We start from the raw sequence: 25,284 nt of genomic DNA, 5'->3' as shown, positions 1-25,284 counted from the left end.
GCAGGATGGAGCTGCTGTTTGCCAGCAAAGAACTAGAAGTAGGTGGCAGGAAACTGAAGGCATGTGTGCAGCGGGGGGAGGTGTGTTAAGGATCAAGAGGACAGAGAGGAGGAGGGGTGCTCGTGTCAACACCAAGATCGTGCCCAGGGCGGTCCACCCCCACCTCCCTTACTATGCTACTGGCTGGAGGGAAAGGAACAGAAACATAATCAGGCTAGAAGCATAGTGGGGGAGGGAGAAGGAGATGTTGAAGTTCACATGGGAGGGAGAGGAGATACAGGGAATGGTGCAACTATTACTATAGGTCATAAGGATTTGTAAAACAGACAAGTGTGGAAGGTAGATATGTAGTAATAAGTAAATAAGAGTCTGGAGAAGGAGTGAGTAGGTAAATGGGGGAGCTAGGGGGCAAGAGAAGGAGAAATTAAGTTGATAGGCAGGTGAAAAGTTATAAGGAGAGGGGTGAGAAAGAGGGTGAAATTTGAAAGGACAGAAAGGAAGAAAAGAAAGAAAGGAGAGGTAAGACCTAAAGGGGCATATCAATATATGAGAGACAGATATGAGGGAATTGAAGAAGATAGGAGAAAAGAGAAGAAAGGACAAAGGGCTAGATTCACAAACCTACGTGATTGTGACCGACCTATTCCCGATCCAGGCAGGTCCGATGAATTCTTCAAAGTTGAATATGCAGATGGGGGTGATCAAAGGAACGCCCCCATCTGCCGGCATGGATTGCTGATATGCGATCCCGATGCATGCGCAGACCATCTGTAGATAGTCTGCATATGCATCTAGACCCGTCCAAGCCGCAACTTTTTAAAAATTATTTTAGCCCAGCGAGCCCATGGTTTGTTTGTTGTTTTTTTTTTTGTAAATCTTTATTGACATTTCAAACTTTATAATGTATACAATTGAAGAATCAGAAAAAACTGTATGAAAATACATTGTTATCATCACATTATTATATTGAACAATTTTTTTATCCCCTTCTTATCTTAATTATAACCCGCTTAAACCCGCAGGCTCGAAAGGCAGGGGAGATTCGGGGCAGCAGGCAGGAGAGATCTGGGCAAAGCAGGGCGGCGATGCGGCGATTTGGGGACGAGAAGGCAGGAGAGATCTGGGCAGAGCAGGGCGGCGATGCAGCAATTTGGGGCAGAGCAGGCAGGAGAGATCCGGGGAAGAGCATTGGGGTGGCAGGCAGGAGAGATTCAGGGCAGTAGAGAGCAGGGCGTGCAGAAAGCAGGGCTTCTGTGGAGCTGGAGAGTCGGAAAGACGTTTTCAACTGGTCCCCAGCATTCGCTTCTTGGGTTGATTGGCCAGCCCAGTCGGTTTTAAAAATTTGGTTGGTAAATCGCATCCCTGTCTACTTTGCATGCGTTTCTCCTCATTTGCATGCACGGATTCGAAGCAGATTGCAGGATAGGTTAGTGAATAGTGCAGGAGGGAAATCTGGTCGCAAAGTGGTTGTAAACCAATTGGTACACGATCAGTTTGCTTTATGAATCTAAAGAGAGAGGTGTCACTGACAACAATTAGCAGAAAATGAGAAAGTTGAAAAGAGACACAGGGACCGTAATGATGGAAAAATAAAATGTCCAGACAGCAGAGGTACGTCGAAACAAGTATTTATTTTGACTGTATTAACTGGAATATACTTGTATTAACTTTGGGAATAAGCACTGTGGATATCTTTGTGTTGTGTTCATTTATAAAGGGAAAACAAGTGGAAACTTTGGAGATACCTGAAGAATCATTACCACCATTCTCATGGGTTTATTATTTGCCTGACAAAGAACAAAACCAACAATAAAAAGTAAAATCTTCAGACCGAGAACCCTTAAATATCTCACAAATCTTAGAGACATCTGAGAAGGACTTAGCACCGTCAGCCACTATGATTATTACCTTAGCTTTGCCAATTGATAAAACATGGTTGTTAAAACTTTACTTTAAAAATAGACAGAAAAGTTTTCTTGGTCACAAAATACAAATGTTTCCAGACTTGGCACGGGAGACGCAAAGGCCGTGAATTTCTTCTTCTGAAACCTGGGGTTTTATCTTTGGGGGCGACTTTTTATTTGAGACATCCGTGTAAATGTATTGTGTGTTACCGTACTCTCAAATATGTGTTTTTTGACCCATCCCAATTGACAAACTTTGTGGCAATGTCTCGTCTGAATGCAAACAACCTTTGAGCCCTATAATTTGATTATTGATGACCTCATTTCAGTGCTATAGCTTTCAGTTTCTTATGTATTATTATTAATGTCTTCTATTATTTTGCCAATTTTCTTTGACTCTTGGATCCTAAGTTGAGGACTTGAGCATAAATAGCAAAATTTGTTAATTTATGAGTTATATTTACTGTATAATTGATATCTATTCTATTATTGTTTTCTGTACAAGTGTAATACTTGAAATTTAAATTGAAAAATCAATAAAAGATTTAAGCATAAAAGGAAAACAAAACTGCAGGAAAATGTACAGGGACAGGAATTTTATTAAAATGATAAAAAAAATTAAAAGCAAGACAAATACATAAACCACATAAAATACATCCAAAACCGGTCCACCTGAACATTAGGACCAGTTTTTGGATGTATTTTATGTGGTTTATGTATTTGTCTTGCTTTTAATTTTTTTTGTCATTTTAATAAAATTCCTGTCCCTGTACATTTTTCTGCAGTTTTGTTTTGTTTTCTTGTTGTGCACCATACCTGCATGTTTTTGTTGGTTTCTTTTCATTTTGCATTTATAAAGGGAATTTCTGTATTTAGTCCTCCATTATTGCAGTACCTGCTGAATTTAACTTCTAGGGGTTTCCAGCTCAATTTTTATTTTCATATTTCTGTTTCTAATCTGTGATCCCTTGTTCTGTATTTGGTAGCACGCCCTTATGCAGGTCTTTTCTGGGTGCTAAGGCCATTTTTTTACCATGATAATAAAAATGCCTCTTTTGTATTAATGGGCATACACTAATGTTGCCATTAGCATGTGGTGGTTCTGTAAAATTACCGTGTGTGCACATACTACCACCCATTTTGTAGACAGGCAGGGCTCATGCGGTATCCTTGCACTAACCAGTTAATGCAGAGTAACATAGATGCACTAACCATTAGCAAAGGAAAGCCCATTCTCCACCCCGACATGTTCCCACCCCAAAAAAATTTTTTTTTTAATGTTTAGAACGCAGTAAGCACATGAACATTTGGAAGTTACCAGGATGTATGAGCATGTCCCACAGTACTCCATTTTTAGCTGTGTGAGGTATGCAATGGTACATAACACTGATCAATATCTCTCCTCGCTTCTCTCTCCTTATACACCTCCCAGGGAACTCCGTTCCTCAGATAAGCCGCTCTTAGCTGAACCTTTCTCCTCCACTGCTAATTCCAGACTTCGTTGCTTTCATCTAGCTGCTCTCTATGCCTGGAATAAATTACCCGAGTTTGTTCATCAAGTCCCTTCCCTTCCCTAGACTGAAAACCCATCTTTTTTATATAGCCTTCAATCCATAAGCCTCTGCCCACCAATTTAGCCAGCATTAACCCTTAACTGTACCCAAGACATCTTGTTTGTCCATCTGTGCTGTTTAGATTGTAAGCTCTTTCGAGCAGGGACTGTTTTCTTCTTTGTGACTTTGCAATGCTGTGTGTGTCTGGTAGCGCTATAGAAATAATTAATTGCCCAGAAATAGCTAAGAAGAAAAAATTAAAAAAATTTAAATTGAATCGGGAAGGGCAGACTGGATGGACCATTCGGGTCTTTATCTGCCGTCATCTACTATGTTACTATGTTACGTTACTATGTTCTCAGGTATTTTATGGTCTTACCTTATATTGATTAGATTTACTTTGTGGTTTTTCCATGAAGTAATTTCTATTATAATCTCTGATGGTTTTGTTTCTAGTTTGACGTATATTGCAAATTGGATTGCAGCTGGTCAAGTAAATGTTTGCTAAACACAACCGAAGTGCACATAAACGTTTGCTGATTGGAATATCAAAGATGTCTGTGTTGGTAACATAATAACATTGTAAATGATGGCAGATAAATACCTGAATGGTTCATCCATTCTGTCCAACAGTCATACTCATTATCAATTGAAACCAATACTGATGCTAATAGAAGGGCACTAACATTTATGGTTTCCTGAAGCAGAGAACAAAACGTGTCACGTTGAAACCACTAAATAGATAAGTGCTTTTTTTTATTTTTCAATTATGAGATTAAGAATTCAACAGCACTTTAATGTTTAAAATTTGTACAAGCTAAAAAATATGGAGGATCATGCAGTGATTGGGTGGTGAGGTGGTTGGTGAGGTCTCAGAGCACAATCCTACCATGTGTAAAGCTTTTGAAATTTGAACTACGTATTTGATGATTGAACAAAGTTTCTCTTATGACATCATATATTGACCTTTTGCTTCCCACATCGATACCTATTTGATGTTTATTTCTCCGTCATTGATTTTTGGCTAATACAAGGGTTGGCAGGAATATTATGATTTTCAAAAATGTTTATTTCTGCCCTGGGTCCGGTGGACCCATAGAATATTTCAGACATTTCTTTTCTCTCTCTTTCTCTTTTTGATGTTGCTTGTGCAAAGGGAAGGAGGGTGAATCTGTTTGTTGGAAGCCATATGTTATAATACCCTGTGTCCTTGGTGATAAATGATCATTAAGATTAATTTGTTTCTTTTTATTGTTTTTCCTAGGGGAATCCATACATGTGCAATAATGAATGTGATGCAAACACCCCTGAACTGGCACACCCAACTGACCTGATGTTTGATATCGAAGGGAGAAACCCCTCCACATTTTGGCAGTCCATCACATGGAAAAATTATCCGACGCCCCTTCACGTTAACATTACCTTGTCTTGGAACAAGACTATTGAACTAACAGATAACATAGCGATTACATTTGAGTCGGGGAGGCCAGAGCAAATGATCCTGGAAAAATCACTAGATTATGGACGGACATGGCAGCCGTACCAGTTTTATGCCGCAGACTGCTTGGATGCTTTCCGCATGGAACCAAAATCGGTGAAGGATTTAACCCACCGCACAGTGTTAGACATTATTTGCACGGAAGAATACTCGACTGGGTACGCAGCGCATGCTAAAACGCTATCCTTTGAGATCAAAGACAGGTTTGCAGTGTTTGCAGGCCCCCGACTCCATAATATGGCTTCCCTCTACAGTCAGCTGGACACGACGAAGAACCTGCGCGATTTCTTTACTGTCACAGATGTAAGGATCAGGCTTCTGAAGCCAGCAACTGGAGCAACATTTGTAGATGAGCAAAACTTAGCACGCTACTTTTATGCAATATCAGACATAAAGATACATGGAAGGTAAGAGATGAATCAGGCTGGATGCAGAATATTCCATTGACAGGAGACAATAAGTTAATCTAAATTTTAAAAAGTGTTTCAAAATCCAAATATTTGAAAACAGGATTAGCAAAACATTTTTTTTTTTAAAATAATTCAATTAGTAAACGGGATCCCAAATGCTTTTTTTCATTGCGCATCTTTATTTTTATTTCTGAGATATGCATGTTTAGTCTTGTGAAGCCACCTCTTACCCTGCCGGCTCCCTCCATTATGAATCTAAGAAAATGTTGGCGATCCTTATTATAGAATTTCATACAGATTAACCCCCTCTTTTACAAAGGTGCGCTAAGCTTTTTAGCGCGCGCTAAACACGTGCTAAACGCTAATGCGTGCATGTTATTCCTATGGACGCATTAGCGGTTAGCACATGCATTGATTTAGCGCGTGCTAAATCCACGCTAAAACGCTTAGCGCGCCTTTGTAAAAGAGGGCCTATGTCACAAAGAGTTGTGTGTTGCTCACAGCCACTGCTTCGCAAAAAGCAGGCTTTGACACCCTTTCACTAAAATGCAATGGAATTTGCAGTTACCAAGGCTTGACGCAGGGCTTTACCATATGGTAGCTGCAGATTTAATATGGCACCTATTTGGTGCTTTCCCTCTATGTTCTTTTGCAGGTTGTGCATTAACATTCGCAGTAACACACAGTACCTGCCCCTAGTTAACGCTGAAGCACTTAGGATTCGATGCTATATATGTCGCCTAAAAAATCGGCTCAGCTTAGTGTGGTGGTAAGCACGATTCTATAAAAGTTAGGTGCCCTTTATAGAATCGTGCTTAGCGCTGTCTAAGCATGCTTTATTTCCACAATTTAGTGGAAATAAACAATTGAAATAGGAAACAAATACAACAAATTATAAAATAATTCCACATTAGTAACCAATATCAAAGTCCACAATATAGGGAGAGAAAATCCATCACCTCCAAGGGAAGTTGGTTTTCAGGAATAGTTCAAAATTAATCACATTAACAGAGTGCAGTTGGGTTCATTTATCTAACGTCCTGGTTGAGAGACTGCATGGAAGCCTCTGGAATTCTTCCAGCTGCCTTATCCTCAAGAAAAAAATTCAATTGATCAGGTTCATGAAATATATATCTAATACTCTGATAGGTAACGCAGCATTTACAAGGAAAACGTAACTGAAAAGTTGCTCCAATACTCAAAGTTGACTGACGATAAGCCAGGAATTTCTTCCCTCTGGCTTTCGTCCATTTCGAAACATCAGGAAACATTGAAATTTTGAATCCATGAAATTCCACATTATCAGTCCTATAGAATAGACGAAGAATTGCCTCCTTGTCCTGAAGAAAAACGAAGGTTATCAATAAGGTAGCTCTAGTAACTATTTCTTCTTGTTGAGATGTTTCCAACATACCAGTAAGATCCAGATCTCCTGGTATTGTTCCTTTGCCTTTATCCTCGTTAGGAATATTCAAATAATATAGCTTTTGTAGTGATGGCATATTTTTTTCAGGAAATTTCAATACTGATTTTAAGAAGGAATGAAATAGATATCTTGATGTTTGAAATTTGGAGACAGGAAAATTTTAAAGTCTAAGATTCAAACTTCTATTTGCATTCTCCAAGTTTTCCATTTTCCTAGTAAGTAAGTACTTTTCCTTCAGTTGTAAATTTGAGGAAACCTTCACTTCTACCATTGATTTTTCTAACTTGTCCATTCTATCGGACTGTTTTTGGAACTTCTCTTCAAAAGATTTAAATTGAGTGTTAGTATTCTGCACTGAGGTAACAAATTGGGAGCATACCTTATGTAAAGATTCCAAACTGCTCCAAATCGCTTCCATGTCGATCACCTCAAGTCTTCTTAAAGGAGCAGGAAAAGATATTCTGGGAACATCCCCAATGGGTTCCACCTCCTCCTTCCCTGCTTCAATGCAGGTTTCGGTTCCTCCGACTTCTGGTATCAACTGTGAGAGAGTCAGCAAGTTGTGGACCATATCCGGGGTCGGGGTGAAATCTGCAACGCCGATGGAGACATCAACTCCAGCGCCTCCTGTGTTGCTAATGGCGTCCCCGACATCCTCCCGGGACACGGAGGAACTCCAGGCCCCCCCCCCCTCGGTCAGCGGACATGCCCCCTCCAACCGGGACGGCGTAGGTAGTTATTGCCGCTTGCCGCGTCAACGAAGTGGCAGAGGAAGCTGGAAGAATGCCCCTCTGCTTGCCCCTGCGCTTAGGCATAGCAAGAGGTAAGAATATCCGATTGAAATATAAAATCTCCACTAAAGTGCAAGAGCCTCTTGCAGACGCGACTCACTCCATCGCCATCTTGGATCTCCTCCCCTATTTACATTTCTTGACCTAAATGCCTGTGCCTAAGTTAGGTGATCATTGGCACCTGACTCAAAAACACGACCACGATCTGCCCCTAACCACACCCCCTTTTAACTAGGCGCTTTGCACTAGATGCCTGACTTTGGTAGAATCATGCCTGCCAAGTTAGGTGCCTGACTTTCAATCAATTCCAATTAGTGCCAATTAAGAGGTGTTGAGCGTCATAGACTATAATGGATGCGTTAGTGTTTAGCATGCACTAATATTTAGCCGGCGCACCTTAGTAAAAGGACCCCAATGTTCCCAAGCATTCTGCCACCTTGTTAACTATGGGAACACCTTTCTACGCATCCCCCCCTCAAAATGACTACTTTATAAAATATAAAAACGCATGACCCATCTAACATGGTTGTTTTGTGACCCACAGGTCGAAATTATCTTACTGACTTACAGGTGCATTCATTCTGCAGCTCCTCAGTATCTTTCTTCTTTGGTCTCTCCTTACAGTCCTCCCCAGGAACTCGGTTCATTATGTACATAAGAACATAAGAATTGTCACTGATGGGTCAGACCAGTGGTCCATCCTGCCCAGCAGTCCGCTCATGCGGCTGCCCTCAGGTCAAAGACCAGTTCTCTAAAATGAGCCTATCCTCACCTGTGTACGTCCCAGTTTAGCAGGAACTTGTCCAGCTTAGTTTTGAAACCCTGGAGGGTGTTTTCCCCTATAACAGACTCTGGAAGAGAGTTCCAGTTTTCTACCAATCTCTGGGTGAAGAAGAATTTCCTTGCGTTTGTACGGAATCTATCCCCTTTCAACTTTAGGGAGTGTCCTCTCGTTCTCCCTACCTTGGAGAGGGTGAACAGTCTGTCTTTATCTGCTAAGTCTATTCCCTTCAGTATTTTGAACATTTCGATCAAGTTCCCTCTCAGTCTCCTCTTTTCAAGGGAGAAGAGGCCCAGTTTCTCCAATCTCTCATTGTAGGGCAACTCCTCCAGCCCCTTAACCATTTTAGTCGCTCTTCTCTGGACCCTTTCAAGTAGTACCGTTTCCTTCTTCGTCTACGGTGACCAGTGCTGGATACAGTACTCCAGGTGAGGGCGCACCATGGCCCAGTACAGTGGCATGATTAACCCTCTCCGATCTGTTCATGATCCCCTACTTAATCATAACTAGCATTCTGTTTGCCCTTTTTGCCACCTCCGCACATTGCGCAGGCGGCTTCATCGACTTGTCGATCAGAACTCCCAAGTCTCTTTCCTGGGAGGTCTCTCCAAATACGTGATCGCTTCTTCACCGCTCCAGATTCCATTCTTTTCATCTTGCTGCACCATATGCCTGCAATACACTTCTTGAATTAGTGTTAAATATTCATGTTGTTTTAATTATTTTCAGGATAAATATAACACCTTTATTGTCCTGAATATAGTGTAAGCTCTGTCGAGAAGGGATAGTCTCTTATGTGATTTGTGTGCAGTGCTCTGCATATCTAGTGACCCTTTAGAAATGTTACTATATGGCTCCAGAAAAAGGAGGACGGATTGAGACATCCGGGTTTTACTTCCATGAAAGCAATGGAAGTAAGTAGGACAAATTGAGGGCTCCTTTTACAAGGCCGCGCTAAGGCCTTAATGCGCGGAATGGCACGCGCTAAATTGCTGCGCACACTAGCCACTACCGCCTCCTTTTGAGCAGGCGGTAGATGTGCGCTAAAACCACTAGGGCGGCTTTGTAAAAGGAGCCCTGAGACATTTGGGTTTTACTTCCATTGAAAGTAATAGAAGTAAACCCCAGATGTCTCAATCCATCCTCCTTTTTCTGGAGCCATATGGTAACAGTAGGTAGAAGTAGTTAGTAGCAGAACAGACTTACGTAGATCCACAAGCATTTAGCTGACTAGTTAAACACTGCTTTGTAATAAAAATATGTATTTTCCTAGTGCTGACACAGTTTCAATAAAGTCTTGATATACCGCTTTTATAATCAAGGTAAGGTATATCTGGGTCTCCAATCAGGAGTACCTAAATGGGCCGCCGTGTGTGCGGATCACCGGACTGGATGGACCTCGGTCTGATCCGGTGAAGGCTTTTCTTATGTTTCTTATGTTTCCAATTAATACAAAGTTTTAAAAAGTTTAAAATATAAAAAAATATATAGCATAAAAGGAACACATAAACAATTACAATACAGAAACAACATGGGCAAATAAGGAGGATACATTTTTTAAAATAAAAGAAAGGGGAGGGAAAAACCAAATGGTAAAAAAGGGAGTCTTTGATGTGAGGCCTATCATCTGAGTTTTTTGAACAAAAAATTAAATATAGATCTCAAAAGCATCTCGGAAAAGAAATGTTTTAAGATTAGATTTAAAATTATTGAGATTATTTTCTTGTCTCAGGATAAGAGGTAAAGTATTCCACAATGTTGGAGCGGTTACAGAAAAGATTGTTTTACGTGTTGTATCATAAAACAATTGGCGGACTGAGGGGACAGCTAAAAGATGTTTTTGGGAGGAGCGTAGCATCCTATATGGGTCGTCTGGGATTAACATCCTATCTTTAAAGGATGGAATGTGATTAGATTGAACTTTAAAAGTAAGAAGTAATATTTTGAAAATAATCTTATGTGGGTAGCCAGTGTTCTTTCCTGAGAAATGGTGTTACATGATCAAATTTTTTAGCGTTAAAAATGATTATTACTGCAGTGTTCTGAATTATTTGTAATCTCCTGATCTCCTTTTGAGTGATGCTCTGAAGTGAGTTACAATAATCTAAAATTGAAATTACTAAAGAATGAACAAGAATATTGATTGAATTTGGGTTGAGTAGTGATTTGAGAGATCTAATCATTTTTAGTTTGAAGAAATATTTTTGTACCACAGAGCTGATCTAACTTTAGAAAGATAGCATGCTGTCCAGGATCACTCTGAGAATTTTAATGGTTGGTACAAATTCTATTGGGATTGAAGAAATCCATATTGGGGATACAAGGGTTTCATGTCGGTCTTGAGAGAAGTTCTCTTCAAAAGCAAAAGTGTAGGTTGGATGTTAGCGGTTATGAATGGATCCCTGATGAAACTTCGGTGAAACATGTCGGGTCCAACCGCTTAACTTATTGAAGGATAAAGAAACCATTACTAAGATAAGTAAAAACTAATTAAAAATGTAAAATTAAAGGGTTATACTAACAGCATAAAATTGCACAAATGGTTAAAAAGTAGTCTAGCCTAGAGTTACCACATGAATCTCCCCGGGAAATAACACCTAGAGTGGGACGTATGAGTGGTGGTTCTGAGGTCTTAAAGCAAAATATTGTATGTAATACCTAAAGTATGAAGATGAAAAATACATAAGCACCTTAGAAATTTGTATTTTAGAGTCTTGTGGGCTTTTCTAAAGCCAAGGATGACAAAGAACAAGATTAATTTTGCATAGTTTTCCTTCCCACACTCTTAAAATATCTTTGCATGATACTGTTTCATTGACTAATTAAATGAATACATGTGCTCATGTCTCTCATTTGCAATGACACAATTGCAAACCTATCCATAAGACCACCAGGCGGCGAGAATACAATAACATAACCATAAAACATTCTAACCAAATAACACACATCACTACCAAAAAGAACACTACTCCGATCACGTGTCTTTATCTCAATGCCAGAAAAGTAAGTAATAAGACACATGATTTATCTTTAATCTTATCTATTGTTTTGCCTTTTGTCTTTGTTTTGTTCTATTTCTATCATTTAAATTTCTCCAGAATTCTACTGTTCAACGGCTCCCCCTTCTGCTTCTATTCCTTTCTCTCCTCTCCTCTCTTCTACCTTCCAAAGTATTTAGATCAATGCTGTCTTGTTAAAATGTTTATTTTATTTTTATTTTTCCTCTAACTCTACTTTTCACTTCTCTATTACCCTCCAGGTACTTTAGTTAGATTGTGAGCCTTCGGGACAGTAAGGGAATTTTTCAAGTACCTTTCTTATTTCTAATCTTAATGTATATTTTCTGTAAACCGCTTAGAACCTAACGGATGTAGCGGTATATAAGAAATAAATTACGTTACATTACATTACATTACATAGTAGGAGCCACTGACGACTGGTCTTGAGAGAAAAGCATACATTTGGTTTTTGGTATATTAAGTGTGAAGATTTTGACAGAGCCAGTCAGACACAAGATTTAATTTTTTATTAATAATCTGGATTTCAGCATTATTGTAGTTCTGAACTGGGTGGATTAGTTGAATGTCATCTGCAGCGGCATAAACTGGGAATCCTACAGATTGGGCGACAGTTAACAATGGCACAAGAAACAAGTTAAAAAGCATAGGAGAAAGAATAGACCCTTGAGGTACCCCTGAATCATGGGAATATGACTTTGAAGAAGAGTTTTGAAAATGGACTTGATATTGTCTGTCAGAAAGGTAAGAGTTGAACCATTTAAGAGCAACTCCAGAGATTCCGAATGTTTCAAGACGATTTAAGAGAAGTGTGTGGTCAATTGTGTCAAAAGCTGCCTTCAAATCAAATGAAATCAGGAGAACCGATTTTCTTTGACCCAAATAATTTCTTACCGCTGTGACTAAGCCCAAGAGAGATAACTCTATTGCGTAATGTGGTCTAAAACCTGTTTGGTTGGGATGGAGTGCATTTGTTTGCTCGAGGAATGGTGTTAATTGATTAAAGACAATCTTTTCTGTTAGTTTGGCAAGATAAGGAATAAAGGCTATTGGGTGGTAGTTATTACAATCATCTATATTTCCGGGAGTAAGTTTGGGAATGGGTTTTATTTTTGCTAATTTCCAGTAAACCGGCATGGTACCTGATGAGAGACTATTAGTAATCATGGATTGGATAAACGGACCAAAGATAGAAAAATATTTTTTAATTAGGAAAGGTGGTTGAGAATGTCCTAGGTTTCCTGTGTTATTGATGGAGTACATTGTTTTATCTATTTCCAGCAAAGATGGTATATTAAAGTTAGCGAATATGCTGAAGGAGATAGAGTGGGAATTGTCTAATGGTGTGGCTGGAGGCACTGAATTTAAAGGAATTATGTAGTTACGTATTGTAGTAATTATATTTGAAAAATAATTTGCCAAATCCTGTGCAGGGCATTTGGAGAGGACAAAAACTATCTCCTTCTGACTAAAGATGAATTTAAATTATGTAACTATCCTGTACGTGTGCTGGTTTTACTCCATCAAGTATCTTACGGGCCGCATCGAGGTGAAGGAAGATATCTTCTTTTTCAAGGGTCCCACGACAACAAAAGGGCATCCGTGGAAAATCAGGGGCGGGAAACTACGAGGTGACACCAGGAAATTCTTTTTTACTGAAAGAGTGGTTGATCGCTGGAATAGTCTTCCACTACAGGTGATTGAGGCCAGCAGCGTGCCTGATTTTAAGACCAAATGGGATCGGCACATGGGATCTATTCACAGGGCAAAGGTAGGGGAGGGACATTAGGGTGGGCAGACTAGATGGGCCGTGGCCCTTATCTGCCGTCTATTTCTATGTTTCTATGTTTCATTTATCAGTGGCTTATAACCTGATTTACTGAGCTCCTCCCCCCCCCCCCCTTAAAATAAGAATATCCATACTGGTCCATCTATCCCAGTATCCTGCTTCGAGCAGAGGCCAAACAAGGTCACAAGTACCTAGCAGAATCCCAATTAGTAGCAACATTCCATGTTACCTAGAGATAGCAGTGACTTAGATTCACCATGAATTAGGCCTTTAATATGAACTGTACTTAAAGCATTTTGTTCCCAGAGCGACTCTGCTTCTTTCTGTAGTTTTTATACAGCAAAGAAAATGGGCATATGCCCTCATTTATCACCCCGATAAGTGCACTTCATCCTAAATTACTGACACAAAAATGGATACTTTTAACAGCTTATGATACTAGGTCAGGATGTCCAACCTTCCTGTCTCTCTCTGTCACTTAGTTATTTGTGGCAGACTGTAAGGGTCACTGCGTCTGGTATCTTCCCCAGCTGCTGTCAACTGCTCTCTAATGGACAGAAGTTTCTGTGTAACATGGAAAAGAATTATGGCAGCCACATACTTTCAATGCAATAAAGTTTGCCTCTCAGCAGAAATCTTATCGTCTGCTGGTATCGCTAATGTACCCAATTGTTACCTTTGTTTTCAAGATCATTATTTTTAGGCCAGTATTCAAAAGGATCATGTATTTACCAACAACTGTTAAACACAGAAACATGATGGCAGATAAAGGCCAAATGGCCCATCCAGTCTGCCCACCTACAGCATCCACTATCTCTTCCTCTCCCTACGAAATCCCACATGCCTGTCCCACGCTTTCTTGAATTCAACATAGTCTTTGTCTCCACCATCTCTACTGGGAGACTGTTCCACGCAGCTTACCATCACCCTTTCCTTAACAAATTATTTCCTTAGGTCCAGGAGTAATCTATCACCTCTTAACTTCATCCTGTGCCCTCTCATTCTGGAGTTTTCTTTCAAATGAATGAGGCTCACCTCATGCGTAATTATACTACGTAGGTATTTAAATTTCTCTATCATATCTCTCCTGCCTTTCCTCCACAATATACATATTGAGATCTTTAAGACTGTCCCTGTAAGCCTTCTTCTGGACCGACTCTATCATGTTTATATCTTGTTTATATTAAAATCTCCAATCTACTGATTATGACCCCAGACTACAAAACATTTAGAAAAGAAATAAAGACCCTACTTTTCAAGAAATTCCTGCAAACAACCTAATACCGCTAGCTCCTTCCCACTCCCTAATACCACTTCCCAATACCTTCCCGATTCCCCAAAGCAACCTCATCTACTCTTTATCTCTTCTAGAAATTACCAGATATTTTCTTCTTGTAATACGTTTTTTATTATTCTTTTATAATCCGCCTTGAACCGCAAGGCAATGGCGGAATAGAAATCTCTAATGTAATGTAATCTTTTTGAAGTTGTGGTGTCCAGAATTGGACACAATACACTATTCTAAATGAAATCTCAGCAGAGTCTTATACAGAGGCATCAATACCTCATTTTTCCTACAGGCCATAGCTCTCCCTATGAGGTCTGGCTGAGGCCAGGGCTTGCAATCCAGAGAGAGAGAGGGGGGGGGGGGAAGAACACTGTAGACTGTACTTGGAGCGGGGTAATCACGAACCACAGACAGTGTTTTTCTGTGTGGTTTACACAATCAAACAATTTACATATTTTTAGACAGGTACTTATTTTTGCACTTGGGGTCAATAAAATGTTAAGTGACTTGCTTAGAATCACAAGTAGCAGCAGTGGGAATAAAACTCACAGCGTCAGGGTATTGAGACAACTGCTCTAACCACTAAGACACTCCTCCACTCATGACATTTCCTCAGAATTAAAAAACTATCTCCTTATGTTCCTTACCGTGACGGGACAAAAGCGCGCGAGACTTTAGCTCACCAACATTGCAGCGCAGACAATTTGGCGCAAGACCCCAGCGCAATGCCTAAAAAATTACTTTTAAAGAGCTCCAATGGCAGGTGTGAACTTCATACTCTTCGCACTGCCGTTGGGGGTGGGTGGGGGCTGCAACCCCCACATTATAGAGAAAACTTAACTTTTTCCTTTAAAAAATTGGGAAAAAGTTAAGTTTACTCTATAATGGAGGGTTCCAACCCCCCCCCCCCAACGGCAGCGCGAAGAATATGAAGTAAACTAGAGGGGGGGTTCCCCACTTACACCCCGCGTCGGAGCTCTTTAAAAGTAACTTTTTAGGCGGCACGCTGGGGTCTTGCGCCGATTTGTCTGCGCTGCAATGTTGGCGCACCGAAGTCCCGCACATGAATGACTATGAACCGTTCCTTACTCTGTGAAGTAAGAGGCCTCAGGTTGTTAAGTTAATGAAGTGTTTCCTTTAACCTTTTACAACCTTGTCCAGTTGCGTCAATGAAGGCCCACCATCAATCCTCATCCATGGTACCACAGTGCCCAAATTTGGATGCCATTTATAGAACTGAGGCCAGGATTCTCAAAAACCCACGTTAAAAAGCGACGGTCTATCGAATCTAAAAACCCGAGACATTCTTAAAAAATCACGCATGCAAATGAGGTCAGTGGACAGCAGCGAAGATTCGCTAAATTTGCATGTGCCCATCACTGGTGATAGTGATGGGCACATGCACAGAAAAAATGCTGTCAACGCCATTAAAAAAAAACCACAGCAACAGCGGGAGAGATGCCCACTCTCCCCTGCTGCACTAAAATCCTCAACACGACCACCCCACTGCAACCCAACCACCTCCTCCCCCAACAGCAGGAGAGATGCCCACTCTCTCCTGCTGCCCTAAAATCCCTGGTGCGACCTGTCCACCCCCCCCCCTTTCCCCGCAGCAGGAAAGATGCCCACTCTCTCCTGTTGCACTAAAATACCCACCACGACCACCCAACCACAACCTGACCCAACCGCTCTCCGCAGTGGGAGAGATGCCCACTCTCCCCCGCTTTCAAGTGACCCCCCTTCCCCCATCTCTGCCTCCCTCTCCCCCTTACCTCAACATAAATGAACCGTAGGGATGTGAGCACCTTCCTCCCAGCTACCAGCTGCTTTGTCATCTAAAATGGGCTTTCCCCTCCCTGGTGCATCTTGGGATGCAACGGGGAGGGGCCTGATTGGCCCAAGTTGTTTTTAAGACCCCTCCCATGGGAGGGGCTTTATACAACCTGGGCCAATCAGAGCCTCAGGCCCCTCCCCAGATGCACTGGGAAGGTTCCTAAGGTCTTTGATTAGCCCGGACGCATAAGGCCACTCTTGAGCCAATCAGAGCCTTAGGACCCTTCCCAATGCATCTGGGGAGGGGTATGAGGCTCTCATTGGACCAAGTTGTTTAAGACCCCTCCCATAGGAGGGGTCTTAAACAATCTGGGCCAATCAGAGCCTAAAGCCCCTCCATGCATCAGAGAGGGGAAGGCCCATTTTAGATGATGCAGCAGCTAGGAGGAGGGTGTCCACTTCCCTCTGGCTCATCTTTGTTGAGGTAAGGGGGAGGAGGGGCGGCAGAGATGGGAGAGAGGGGTCACTTAAATGCAGGGGATAGTGGGCATATCTCCTGCTGCATTGGGGGGCAGTCGGGCCAAGTCACAGCGGGGTGGTCGCATCAGGTATTTTAGTGTAGCTGGAGAGTGTGGGCATCTCTCCTGCTGTGGGGGTCGGTCAGGTCACAGCAGGAATTTTAGTGCAGCAGAGAGAGTGGGCATCTCTCCTGCTGCAAGGGGGGGGCAGACGGGTCATGGCGGGGTGGTTGTGCAGCAGGATTTTAGTGCAGCAGGAGAGAGTGGGCACCTCTCCTGCTATGGTGGAGGGGTCGCGGCAGGGATTATAGGGAAGGGGTGTTGTGATGCAGCAGAGAGAATGGGCATCTCTCCTGCTGTATTTTAACACAGGGCTTTCTAGCAGTCTGTGACACTGACTAGTCGCTTTTTTTTGTTGCCACAAGCCGATGCCGCAGTTTGAAATTGGCTCGGCATTTTTTAAGAATCCACTGGAGGGCTCATTTCAATTTTTTTTTTTTTAGCCCATTTGCATGTCATTGTTGGAGATTGCTAAAAACCTTGTTAAAGACAGATAATAATCCCTTTTGATAATCCGCTGCTAAACTGCGAATAGGCTACACTGCTGGAAAACAGTTTAGCAACGGCGTTAAACTTTTGAGAATCTTACTCTGAGTCCTTGATGTTAAATAAAATATTTTATCTACTTTTTAGAGAAAGAATGTCAGCATCCCCAGTACATATAACTTTAATATGATGTGAGAATTTATTTCATCAGCTCAAGATATTAGATGTCTGGCTTGCCTCATTCACACACCCTTTTGTCTATAGAAAATGTCATCAAATTCTCCTGACACGTGTATAAATTGGTCTGTTATTTCACCCTTCCCCACCTCATGCTGAAGAAGGGTATTTGGGTATCTGATCTAGAAAAAAAAAATCACATAATTTGACTCTTAACAACTGGCAGCAGATTGCAGAAACTACCGTAACTCTTCCATGCCTCCTCTTAAAAGTAATTTTTAGCACAAAACATTGCAAGAAGGACTTTCTGAAGGCAGACCACAAATCCCATCCAGTTTTCAGAGTCAGAATGATATCGTACAAAGCATTTATGCTTAGTTACTTATATATCCCACCTTTATCCAAGGTGTAGTGGATAGAGTTACAGCCTCAGCACCCTGAGGTTGTGGGTTCAAACCCCGAGCTGCTCCTTGTGACCCTGGGCAAGTCACTTAATTATAACTTTATTCTTGTATCCGGCCATACCACACAGTTCTAGGCGGTTCACAAAAAGGAAGACTGAACAGTGAAATACAGGTATTAAGAATAAGAAGAATCAAGGATACAAATATTAGGTAAATACAAACTATGAAAATACAAAGAGAAGTCAGGTTACAAATTTGTCAAACAAATAGGTCTTCATCTTAATCCTCCACTGCCCCAAGTATATTAGATAGATTGTGAGCCCACCGGGACAGATATTTAAAATGCTTGAATACTTGATTTGTAATCTGTTCTGAGATCCTTTGAGAGGACGGGCTAAAAAAATCAAATAAATAAATACACGATATAAAAATACATGCACGGTAAAAACAAAGGACACAATCGGGCAATAAACATGTAAATACTGTCATTGTGGTATTCTGATATTTAATCCTATTCTGGTGGATGAAGTGAGTGTTTATTATTCCGATTTGAAATACATCTTCTGGGTTTTTTTGTTTCCTCAATACATGTTCATCCCATCCTTTTAGTCCTTCATAATCTTTGCCCTCAATAAGCCTTTACTGTAAACTTAATGTTAGGGGCTCTTACACCCAGGAGACTGCAGGCTATGGACTCTGAAGCTCTCTCTGGCCTGTTTATTTCTATCCCAGTGGACCAGAGATAAAGGAGGATTGCACTGCCTTCTGGACTTGTGAGATATGTTGGCTAGTGCACCAGTCTTGATGGTGGTAAAAAATTCTAAAACTGCTCCTTTGTATTTTAGCAAAGGCAGCATGAGGATGTTATAGGCCAGACTTTACGGTAGATGTCCTGCAAACAACGGGATGGTTGGATAGACTGGAGTGAGCTTGCACGGCAACTTCAGCATTTGGAACCTAGGACAATACCAGACTTTACAGTCTACGGCCCAGAAATAACAAAGAAGAGACAAGTTAATGTAATCACGCATTTTTAAATGGGCATAACTTATGGGCAGACTGGATGGACCGTTTAAGTCTTTATCTGCCGTCATTTACTATGGGCTCCTTTTACAAAGGTATGTTAGGGCCTTAACGCGTGGAATCGCGCGCGCTAAAATGCTGCGCGTGCTAGCCGCTACCGCCTCCTCTTGAGCAGGCGGTAGTTTTCCGGGTAGCGCGTGCTAATCCGGTGCGTGCGCTAAAAACGCTAGCGCTCCTTTGTAAAAGGAGCCCTGTCTGTTACTTAGTCATGGGTCCTACTTGCAAATGGGTTTATTCTTTTCTATGTGTACGGTAAAAACTCTTTAGAATAGAAGCTGATGAATGCTCAAGTTGACACCATGTTATCATCTGAATCATTTGCACATCAAACATTCATGGCACTTGCATTTTCTCATGTCTTCATTATCAGGTTTTTAACACCAGCTGGAATCATTTTAATCCTATTGTATGCATTTTTCGGTCTTGGAATTGTAATCCAAATACTCTGTAAAACAATCTCTAATCCTAGAAAGTGTAAGGAAAGCTGTCTTTAGTTGCTCGGTATAAAAAGCCCAGCATTCATGAAAATGTGAAACCAAACAAGGCACGGTACTCATACGTATATTCTTGATCATCTATGTGTACTAATTACAGGAGTTTGTTGTGTCTTTGGTGAACTGGATTTCCTGGTCAGCCTGCAATATCTGTTCCAACTGGTGTCCATGACAACCAACACCATATAGAGGAGTACAAACATTGCTCCCAGTGTACCATCTCCTCTCATTGGTGTTGGCAAAATGTGTGTGTGTGTTGAAGGGGTGGGGGAGATAGGGGAGAAACTAATGGGCGAGTCAAATACAGCACAACTATAGCTCATTACACTCCTGATTATGTATTTATTTTAGTGTTGCATTTTGATTAAAATTTTAAGCTCCCTTTTTACAAAGCCGCATTAGGCCCCTCAAATATGGAAATCGCTCCCGATTAACATAAGAGAAGAAAAATTACTTAGTAAGTTTAAAAGTCTCCTAAAAAGTTGGCTTTTTAAGGATGCTTTTAACCGATTCATTTAAATTTTATTATTTTACAGTGGACTAGGAGTACAGCTAAGTGAAAATTAAGTGGGTAATCTTCCCCAACCTCTTGTCTCATTACCTATCCCTTTTTATTTGTTTATGAATTGTATTTAATCCTTTTTTCCCCTCCCTTTTTCAAATGTATTATTTTATTAAAATACCTGTACCAATTGTCTTTTGTTTTATTTTTATTTTTTTAACTTTATCTGTATTCATTTCAATTATTTATATGTTCACCAACATCATTCCAAATAAGCAGTGTCTTAAATCTTTACAAAGAAAAAAAAAAGTTCTAAATAACAAAATATTTTACATTGCTCCATTGTTAGTCCACAATATATGGGGGGGGGGGAGCGATAGCTTTAATAAGTCGGATAAATCATAATCAGCAGAGAATATTGTTTTTTATTTTTTTATTTTAACCTAATTTTTAACTAAATGTAAATCGCATTGGATTTGGATTTTGCGATCAAATAAAATATTTTTAAATAAACTTGAAACTTAAACTTTTTTATCGCCAGCCGCAGCAATATTAGCTCCGGCGCTCTTAGAATTCCTATGAGTATTGGAGCTAATACAGCTGTGGCCGGCGATAAAAAAGCCTAATGCAGCTTTGTAAAAAGTGGGGGAGGGGTGTAGTTGCAATTAATCATATGATTAAAGGTATTTTTTTTTTATTTATTTTTTTTCTCCACTGCAGCTTCTTGTGACTCTGGGCAAGTCACTTAACCTTTATTGCCCAGCGTCACAATGATTTGCAGTAGGGGGAAAAGAACATATTTTAATCAAAATGCAGCTCCCCCCCCCAAAAAAAAAGTTAAATAATAAAAAGTAAGGAAAAGATAAGAAATACAAAATACAAATTTTATAATTTATAAATTAACACCCCCTCCCCCTCTTTCTAAGCTGTGGTAGAGGTTTCTACCATGGCTTGGAATACTAAATTTTCCAATGCTGCTCTGACACTCATAGATTTCCTTTGAGCATTGGAGCAGGGTCGGAGCATTTAGCACCCCAGGTAGCGGTAGAAACGGCTTAAAACAGGGCCTAAAGCAGGAGTAGGGAACTCCGGTCCTCAAGAGCCATATTCCAGTTGGGTTTTCAGGATTTCCCCAATGAATATGCATTGAAAGCAGTGCATGCAAATAGATCTCATGCATATTCATTGGGGAAATCCTGAAAACCCGACTGGAATACGGCTCTCGAGGATCGGAGTTCCCTACCCCCGGCCTAAAGAATCTAAAACAGCACGCAGAATAGCTAAAAACAGCTTTACAGTTTTCACAGCCTACTTCAGAAAGAAAGCCTCATTCATTCATTCACTTATTTGGAATTTCTCTAGCCACTTTCATTGAACAAACAAGCCAAAACAATTACCAATCTGTTAAATAGGAATAGGAAAGGAACACCAAATAAAATTTAATAGGACAGAAATTCACACATAGGGCTTGCTTTACAAAGCCGCGCAGCAACAGCCCCGAAGCCCTTTAAATCTCTATGGGCTTTGGGGCTGTTACCGCACAGCAGCCGCTAGCTCGACTTTGTAAAACAGGCCCATAGGATCTCCTCAATAGTCAACAAAGGTAGACTGAAACCAATAATGTGGCCTAGCTCATTGCAAAGAAGGTGCTAAAAGCATGCTCAAACAGCAAGATTTTCAACCCTCTCCAAAACGTAAGAAAGGTTTATTCAACTAGTAATATAAGCGGGAGATTTTTTTCATGAGTAGAGCACCAGGAAAAATGAGCACCCTGTCTTGTAGACTCAAAGAGCCTAATTTTATAAGAGATGCCTAGGTTAGGCACCATTAGGCACCTACATTGAAGACGCCTAGCGAAACCTAACTTAAAACTGTGCCTAAGTTATTCTGACGTGAGCCCCGTTTCAATGCTTTCATCAGGGAACGAAGTGCAATTCCATACTGTTGCTAACCATAAGATTTCCTATCAGCATTGGGCGTCTAACGCCATATGCCCTGATCAGACTTAGACGTACTGTATGTTTTGATTATGCCCCTCTTAGTTTGCTTAAACACTGCGAATCCTCATTCCACAAAGGACGCCTGGCAATTGATGGACAACCTCGGAGAATGATGCCTACAAGTTAGGCACCGCTAGGTTTTGTTTTTAGAATCAGGCCCAAATTGTGCCCTGCGTGGACCAAGAACTAATTGATGGTCATTAATAAACTGTCTTCTAATTTGAGTAGGCCTTATTAATGAATAACTCATTTTCTCAGTGACAAAACCTGAGACCTTGATATAAACATCAGTGTTCTTCCTTCGCAAACTCTTATTTTTATGCAGACTTCCATTTCCCATCTTTCGTTATTTATTAAGATAACGAGAAAAGGAGGAAATGTGTCTGTAGCAGCTATTCCGTTCTGCTCCCATCATTGTTCAGCAAACCTAATAACCCACGTGTACAGTACTAATTCTGATTTACAGACGGGCTGCTTCACTACATCAGGGTGATTTTCTCTGGTGAGTAATGGACAAGTGTAATGCACTGGTGCCTTAATTAAAGAGTGTCTCTTAGTCTTGATCTCGTTTTAATTTACAGGGTAATACTACAATAATATCACTAATGGAAGGTACATTAAAGGGCATCAAGTAGCATTAACTGTATTAAATTATGGGACTTGTGTTAATTAACTGCAGTAGCAAGCTGGCCCAAATGGCAGAAAAGGTTAAGAAATACATAAATAAAGCTTAGCAAGAAGGGAAAATAAATGAACAAGACGACATTTCCTCTGTCCATCTCCTTTGCAGGGAAGGATTTAATACAAGGGCTGGGTGTGTGAGTAGCCTCGGAAAAATATTCATTCCACAGAGTAAGAACGAGTCTATAAAGGAATGCCTAATTTTAGGCAACAGGAAGGCACCTATTTACAGTCTATTCCAGTGCCGTACCAAGGAAGGGAGGGAGGGGGTGATCCACCTGGCTGCATGCAGTATAGGGGTGCATTGAGCAGTTATGCCAGCTGCATCCTACAGACTTGCAGCTGGCTCAGAATAGGAAGATGGGGTAGAGGAAAGGAAGATTTGACAGCCATTCGCTTGTAGACTGTGGCCCCACGACTGCTCTATACACCCTTGTAGTGGAGGGAGGGAGAGCACCTATATTTTGAGATGCAAAAACTTGGACACATGTCCCTGTCCTGTCTGCTCCAGAATATGGCTAAGACTGAGCTCCTTATCTTTATGCCTAAATCCCCTCCCCCATGCCCTATTTCTGTGGAAAACACTCTCCTTCCTGTCTTGTCAGCTCGCAATCTCCTCCACTCAGATCCAACAAACTGCTAAACCATGTTGCTTCTTCCATAATGGCAGATAAAGACCAAATGGCCCATCGCAGTAACCATTATCTCTTCCTCTTTCTAAGAGATCCCATGTTCCAATGGCCCTTTTGAAAATGACCCTCCCTATGTGTGAATAGGGCTACTACTTGCCTAAGCACAGAGAGGAGAAGCAGTATGTTCTGACATAAAGAAGTTGAGAAGCACTGAACTAGAGGTGAGTTCAAGAAGGAGGGTAGGGTATAAAAGAGAAAGAGATTGGACTTCTGCTGGGAGAAAAGGGAGCAGAGAGAGGGGGAGAAATCAAAACTGGAGGAGCAGAGAAAGAAAAACAATGACAAAAAACCTCATACAATATAATGAATATCAACCACAAAATTGAGGTTTTACCAAATTAAACTTTAAATAAACTCATATTGCTTGCTGAATTTAGTCACATCTTTAAAGGAGGAAAAAAAACCTCAGATTCCCTTCAAACTCACTCATAGTTGCCAGCCTGTTGAATGGGATATTCTCAATCATCGGTCAAAAAAACCTCATTGTAATACTAGCTATCATAAATATATCATTTATCAAAACAGCGTGACTTATCTTAAAGTGTCCTGATCCCAACAGGACCCGTTTCACTATAGGCTTCTTCATGGGATCAGAAAATGAAACTTCTTGTTCTGGAAAACCATTCATCCAATATAGAAACATAGAAGCATGATGGCAGATAAAGGTCAAATGGACCATCTAGTCTGCCCATCTGCAGTAACCATTATCTCTTCCTCTTTCTAAGAGATCCTACATGCCTATCCCACGCTTTCTTGAATTCAGACACAGTCTTTATCTCCACCAAGTCTTCCAGGAGATTGTTCCACACATTTACCACCCTTTCTATAAATTACTCCTGAGCATATCACCTCTTAACTTCATCCTATGCCCTCTCATTTCAGAGCTTCTTTTCAAATGAAAGAGACTCGACTCATACACATTTATGCCACAGAGGTATTTAAATATTTCTATCATATCTCCCTTCTTCTGCTTTTCCTCCAAAGTATACAGATTGAGATCTTTAAGTCTGTCCCCATATGCCTTATGACGAAGACCACGCACCGTTTTAGTAGCCTTCCTCTGGATTGACGCCATCCTTTTTATAACTTTTTAAAGGTGCAGTCTCCAGAATTGTACACAATATTCTAAATGAGGTCTCACCAGAGTCTTATATAGAGGCATTAATGCCTCCTTTTTCCTACTGGATATACTTCTCCCTATGCACCCTAGCATCTTTCTAGCTTTCGCCGTTACCTTTTCAACCTTTTTGTCACCTTAAGATCATCACATACAAACACACCCAAGTCCCGCTCTTCTGTCGTGCACATAAGTTCTTCACCCTCTAAACTGTAGCATTCCCTCGGGTTTTTACAGCCCAAATACATGAACTTGCATATTTTAGCATTAAATTTTAGCTGCCAAATTTCAGACCATTCTTCAAGGTTCGCCAGGTCTTTCTTCATGTTATTCACACCATCCGGCGTGTCTACTCTATTGCAGATTTTGGTATCATCCACAAAGAGGCAAATCTTACCTGACAGCAACTTCAGCAATATCGCTTATAAAAATGTTAAAAAAGAACAGGCCCAAGAACGGAACCTCCCGACTCTAGGGAAGCATTGAAAGATCAGTCAGCGGAGACACCAGAACTTCCCTAACTTCCTTCAGCACCCTCAGATGTACACCATCCGGCCCCATCGATTGCCAATCTTTAATTTTCCTAGCTCCTCATGAATACAACCCTCTGAAAATCGATCAGGGTGTGCCATTCCTCCATCCCTTTTTGCATTTGTCCTGCTCCCTGTGCTTCAGCCATGAAAACAGAATAAAAATATTTGTTAAGTAATTCAGCCTTTTCTTTATTAGCTTCTACATATTTCTCCTCTTCACCTTTGAGTCTCACAATGCCACTTTTGCACTTCTTTCTATTACTGATATATCTAAAACATGTCTTGTCTCCCCATTTTTCTGTCTCAG

The 25,284-nt window shown here is 40.8% G+C and overlaps 1 protein-coding gene across 3 annotated transcripts in view; it reads left to right on the top strand.

Annotated features, from left to right (window-relative positions):
• NTNG1 (netrin G1) overlaps nucleotides 1-25,284 on the top strand; it is a 611,211-nt gene that overhangs the window by 285,440 nt on the left and 300,487 nt on the right. For all 3 annotated transcript variants that reach the window (XM_033916096.1, XM_033916098.1, XM_033916097.1), the window contains exon 3: nucleotides 4,722-5,362. In XM_033916096.1, coding sequence (XP_033771987.1) covers nucleotides 4,722-5,362 — 641 coding nt within the window. The remainder of the gene's footprint in view (nucleotides 1-4,721; nucleotides 5,363-25,284) is intronic.

Source organism: Geotrypetes seraphini, chromosome 12 (genome assembly GCF_902459505.1).
Source record: "Geotrypetes seraphini chromosome 12, aGeoSer1.1, whole genome shotgun sequence".
In the NCBI taxonomy this organism is placed as follows: Eukaryota; Metazoa; Chordata; class Amphibia; order Gymnophiona; family Dermophiidae; genus Geotrypetes; species Geotrypetes seraphini.
Note: the sequence above shows the minus strand (reverse complement) of the source record. Positions and strands in the feature narration are given on the sequence as shown.